Here is a 5,951-nt window from a genome sequence, read left to right on the forward strand (position 1 = left end):
GTGTGTGTGTGTGTGTGTGTGTGTGTGTGTGTGTGTGTGTGTGTGTGTGTGTGTGTGTGTGTGTGGCTGAATGACCTTCATTCAAAGGTTTTTGTTTGGGATCATGAATAACGTGTCATTTTGTAAGATATGACACATTACTTGAGCTGATACAAACATGAGTCACCTTCACCACTTCAGGCGAGCTGTCGGCTCTTCATTCATTCATCAGTCATTCAACAGATGCCTGTTTTGTTGTTACTACTGACTACTTGTTGTCAGTAATACAGACACCTGCAGTTTTCTGTTCTATAGGGTAATTTCCTAAAATACTTTTTTATATGTGTCATAGTATGTGTGTTTGGTTTACAGTGCTTGATTTTAAGTAAGGAAAACATTTTAACCATTTCTATAGTTGCCTGCTGGAAGCATCTTTATTATACATTCATTTGGTCTCCATCCACATTCTGTCTTACCACTAAAAAACTAGTAATACAGAATGTGAAATGGCTCTATTTAGTGTTTTGCTCCCTAGAGAGATTATTATAATGGATAAGCAAAACATGGTACTGGCCATTCGTGCTTTGGTAGATTGGTTAAGATATTCAGCAAAAATTTTATTCAGTACTAATTCTAATGCATTTGATAGTTTTTGTTGTTGTTGTTGTTATTTTTGCATCTATCCACAATGCATCCTACCTCATTATAATCAGTCTTATTCACAAATTATGAGCTTGAGTGATTGAGAAACTTGAATTGACTGTGTTGTTCAAAGATGATGAACTGCTGTGTCAGTTCTGGACTTGAACCTGTCACAGCTCTCCTCTAATGGTTCACCCCTCCATTTTCCTGCTTCAAAGATTTTCAAGTATTAGATTAGAAGCACGGTTTTGTCTGTGTGACTACATATTTTGCTGAGTGATTTTCTGCTCTGTATGACGGTTGAGTCATAGGTAAGGTGCAGCCTATTACTCGCAGGGTACCATGGTAACAGAACACTGTGTGAAAATGTGCACCTGCTCACCAACTGTGTGCCCAGGGTGTGAGTCCAAGCCATCTGTGGCAGCTATACATTAACTCAAAAAGCACAGGGCATCCAGTGTACAACATGACATGAAATAGGTGGTCGTTCTGAACTGGACAAGCCGTTTCAACTCATTGCATGGCCTCATTTCCACAGGTCTGCAAAACAGAACACAGTGACTCTCGAGCCGTTTAAATCCTCTGTTAAAAGTACTTCAAAGACAACATGTCAGATTCTGCAATTCAGCAATTTGACTTAAATATATATATGAAAATGTACTGTCTTTTATTATGTCACTTTTTAATATATATGTACAATTCATAAAAGTAGGGCGTGGCTGTTTTTACTGCAGCATTCAGAAACAAAATAGATAAGTCACTGTGTTTGTCAAGTGTTTTCCCATTGTTGCTTCTTGTTTCATGTTGTCCTAGCATCCAGACTCTTCTACTGTCTGGTTTTGCCTTGCAGCACTTTCCATGACAAAGACTCCTGAATAAAATATGCATTTTCAGTTCAGCATAAGTGGAGCCTGCACGAACAATATATAGTGGATTGTATTTTTTAATTGTGTGCCACATGCATGTTTGTGGATGTAGAAACAGGATGAAGAGTATTCACTGACAATAGTTTGATGTCCCCAAACCCATGCAGAGATTTTCACGATAGAATTGTATTTGCTTTTAATACAGTGCTTCCTTGAAGAACATGCCCATGCAGTGCTGGTTTTAAGCCTTGTGCCTTGCATGTAAAGAATTATTTTGATAGCTGCCTAGAGATATTATGATGCTTAGATAGGAAAATTCCTCGTAAGTTTATGTCCAGAAACATTACAGAAACAATTTTAAAATTCTTAAATTATTTGCTAACAATATTATTTCTCTGTAAGCAATACTGATATCTTTCACTCATTAATTTTAACTCTATCTTCCACAGGACACACAAAAGAAGGGGGAAAGAGAAAAGGAAACAGGAAAAGGGCATCAGGGAAAAACAACAAAGATAAAGGGAACTTTGGAAAACCAAGAAAATGAGTCAGGGAGCATCCTTCAACCGCCTCCTAAACAAACAAATGTAGTGAAGATGATGCCTGTTTACACGAGGCTTCTGCACAGCAAGGCACGTAATTTAATTGACTTCAAATACTCCACACTGATGTTTAAATTCAGTACTTGACAAGAGTTTCCATAGTTTGAGAAAATTACCATGATGACATCATCATATATCTGAGGCCAGGCTGGAACACTTTGGGAGTTTTAGACGGCATTGCAAACTGACTGTGTTTCTGAATAGTGGGGATTTCGATAGGTAGAGTCTGCTGAAAAGACTAAACTGTTGTGTGATTAAAAATTGTGTGAGTCTGCATTTTTAAGCACTCTTGAGTCATACCCAGGAAATGTAGTTAGAATTTATGCCATTGCTTTAATCTGTATGGTCTTCCTCATACCAAATATGTGTCTCTACCTATCTGACAGGTTTATGCTCTGATGGAGGATCTAGTGGACAACCTGTGTGACCTGATGGATGAGCTTAATATGGAAGATGTGAAAGACACACATTATTAATAAGAAGTGAGAGGGGAGTCACAGCATTTTGGAGAATATTTGCAAGCATATATAATAAAACCTGTTACAGGATATATGCTATATTTTGTTGTGGAATTAATAAACTTTATTCCTCTGACACAGTGGATTTGGAGCATTTTTATGTATGTATTGTATGTATTTACCTGCCTCATTCACTCTTTGTAACTCCCATTAGTGGATGATAGTAAGGTAACCGTACCACTGAGTATGCAAACGAGGCGCCCCTGTCCCCGCCTCTTTTTTTACGCTCACCCACGTGACCGCTGTGTGTGCTATGCGTCCCTGGCCTTGCCGGTGCTGTATGAGTGTGTGGACGGGGCTGCCTGAAGTGAGAGAGACTGTGAGAGAGCCGTGTGCTGTGGCTTATCCTTGTCCTATGCGGATTTTACCACTGACTGTCAGGCCGAGCGGCTCGCATCATCTAGGGCAGGCCCCCCGTTCAGACACCCCCTTTCAAAGATTCCTCAAAACGCGCACCGCTGGAGGATAATTGTGGTTGCCCTGCTTAGTCAGTTTTATTTCGGGGGAATATTATCGACGCTGAGGACTTGGGAGAGGAGAAAAGCGGAGAGGCGAGGATGCTCAGTGGGCAAGGCGAGAGATGAGCAGTGGGCATGGTAAGCTGCATGCTGTAGGGTTGATGATGGAGAGGGATATAGTTTCCCGAGGTTCTTGGAAAATTACTTTCCTCTTAAGTGAGTCCAAAAATTAATGCTATATGTAATGCTATATATAATGTTGCGTTTCTGATGGAAGACAACTCCAGCAGCAGTTGGCTTTCCTCAGGAAGCTGCCTCACATGGCAGCCCGCACAGGGTTTCCACCGCAAGAGGGGGTGTGTTTGAGAGAGTGTGTGTGTGTGTGTGTGTTTGAGAGTGTGTGTGTGTGGGTGGGGGGGCATCATGCAGACCAACCACGGGCCCCTTGTCCCCTCTCCTTTGCCCCCTGAAAAAAAATGTTGATTGCAGTGCTCGGGACTTTTCTGGGGGAAATGATGCCCGTTTCCGCTTACATTAATCTGAAGCTGTCTTTATCCCTAATCCACGCGATCATGCTTAATCTGACCTCCAATCTCAGCCTTGCTTTAAGGAGTTTTCGCCGTTTATTCCCAAACCTTGGACTCTAATATTCAGCTAGAAAAACACAGACGTTTTCACCTGTTTCAACAGCACGCATGCGCATCTACAGACGTGGCCGACGGAGTGACGTTCGTGTCTGAGCAATTTGACGCGTCAGATGGTCAAAGTTAATCACCCTAACTTGATTTTCTTTCTCCACGGGATAATTGTTCATTTTAATTGACATTTTAAAAATCGCTGATACATGCAGCTCTCACCTCCAGGAGCTGAACATCACAAATTCACTTTATGATGTAATCAAGTGAATACTCTGGGTACTGGTTCCAATTAAATGACTGAGAGGCTCAGGGAACTTTTGTTTGAGTTGTACCTGCAGATGAGCCATTTGGATATCGTGTATACTCTATGGATATGGATCTAATAATGGACCAATAGCCAAACCTCCAAAGTGCTCTTATTCATAGATTGCCCCTGTGCTGAGACTTAATCAGATATGTGCATTAGAAGTGAGCTGTACAGACTTATCTGGGAAATACTAAACTATACAAACCACCTGCTCTTTGAAAATTGGGATTCATATATAAATCAAATGGTGTATGTTATAGCAGAGTTAGAAATGGGTAAATGTATTTGTTAGACTCATGAAACCTCCTCTCACCCGGCTCATCCTTTTGTCCAGGATTCCTTCCACTTACATGCTCTGAGAATACACACAGAGATATAATATTACTTCCACAATGTGAAGTTTCTGCTCTCAAATCTCCAGATAAGTTGATTTAAAGAACTGTGGTCTAAAACATCTCATGTAAGTAGAAAGCACCAGACTGCAATAACCTGTGCTTGTTGGTGCATATGTGTGTTTGTGGATCTGAGCTGAAGATGATTGTGCAGAAAGATGATACTGGTAAAGTTGCTGAGCATCACTTTCTTCTTTGTGCCCTTCGTTCTCACTCACTCCCTCTCTTCCTCTTGCACGTCCCTCTCAGACTCATCATCCTCTCAGAGTTTTGCTCTCTGTGTCCCTGCTGTGTGCATCTCATGTCCTCTGTGCTTCTGCTGATGTTGGCGTTTCAGCAGGAAAAGGCGTCCTGTGACTTGTTTCAGTCTTTGTGTACTGCTGTGCTACAGCAAAAGTTCAAATTAAACACAGCAGATTTGTGGATGGATTACTGAATGGTACTTACAGGTGCATGTCCAGCTGCCCAGTAGGTCAGTGTCCACATCAGAGTCCTTGTACTGGGAGTTCCAACTTACTATGTAATTTTTTTATTTTTATTTAATACAATTAATAAATATAAGAATATGTTGGATCGAAGTACATTTCTACTTAGGGAAGACATCATTTGAATGATATAATCTTGTTTTATTTTCAAATTATGTGTCACCATATTTTTGAAATATTTTTAAGCAGCAAAATGATACAGAAAGAGATACTAGAAATATTTTACTAAAAATATTTAATACCACCCAACTATTATTAAAAAATGTTTCAATATCTATATATGTTGTTTGGTGTTCATTTTAATACCCTAACATACCAAATATTTATATGTAAAGGATATAGGAAATTATATTATATATTGGTATTAAAATAGAAGTCCCTAAAAGTCTAATTGCAAGCAGGGCGACGGCTTTATGGCTTTAAGGAAACTCTTTTGTTTCATAACATAACTATAGCATAAATTAATTAATAACTAACCTATCTCAGAAGATATAAAAGCTTTGATTTGGCAGAGTTATACAGTTTTGCTCTGGATACCCTTACTGTGGCAACCCCAAAGGGGATTTGTGTCTTCACTTGGAAGCAATCCAAATATCTTTGGCGTGCCAAGCAAATGTGTTAACCACTACATCATTATCATCCTCGTGTGCTATTGCTCACTATCATTACCTCGGAATCAAATAATAAAACGTCCAGCTGTGTATATATTTATTTAAACAGTGTTTTACTTATATAACACCTTGTTATTGCATTGCTCAGCAATCTGTTATAAAAAATAGTTTTCCATCATAGTATTAGAAGAAAATTTGTGTGCTTTGTCTAGTATATATTACATTATAGTCACCCAAGGACACTGTACAGAGCAAATAAGACAGGCATAAAAACAGGAAATAAACACAATAATAAAAGAAAGTTTAAGAGCATGGAGAAGTTATATAGAGTATGCTATCTTGAACAGGTGGGTTTTGAGGGTGGACTTAAAAAGAGGAATTGAAGTGATGTTTCAGAGGTCAGAGGGTAGGGAATTCCAAAGTCGAGGGGCAAAGTGACTAAAAGCCCTGCCC

General features: G+C 39.5%; 2 protein-coding genes across 2 annotated transcripts in view; both read left to right on the top strand.

The window, feature by feature from the left end:
* Window positions 1-2,565, top strand: part of mycbpap (mycbp associated protein) — a 28,829-nt gene extending 26,264 nt beyond the window's left edge. The window contains exons 17-18 of the mRNA XM_005743697.2: window positions 1,937-1,972; window positions 2,476-2,565. Of these exons, the coding sequence (XP_005743754.2) occupies window positions 1,937-1,972; window positions 2,476-2,565 (126 nt within the window). The remainder of the gene's footprint in view (window positions 1-1,936; window positions 1,973-2,475) is intronic.
* A 307-nt stretch (window positions 2,566-2,872) lies between these two features.
* The window catches only part of epn3b (epsin 3b), a 13,312-nt gene continuing 10,233 nt past the window's right edge, over window positions 2,873-5,951 (top strand). Inside the window, exon 1 of the mRNA XM_005743719.2 lies at window positions 2,873-3,203. The gene's annotated coding sequence lies outside the window, so the exon portion shown is untranslated. The remainder of the gene's footprint in view (window positions 3,204-5,951) is intronic.

The sequence above is a fragment of the Pundamilia nyererei genome, unplaced genomic scaffold, assembly GCF_000239375.1.
Source record: "Pundamilia nyererei isolate P.nyererei 1_Seehausen unplaced genomic scaffold, PunNye1.0 scaffold00134, whole genome shotgun sequence".
Lineage (NCBI taxonomy): Eukaryota > Metazoa > Chordata > Actinopteri > Cichliformes > Cichlidae > Pundamilia > Pundamilia nyererei.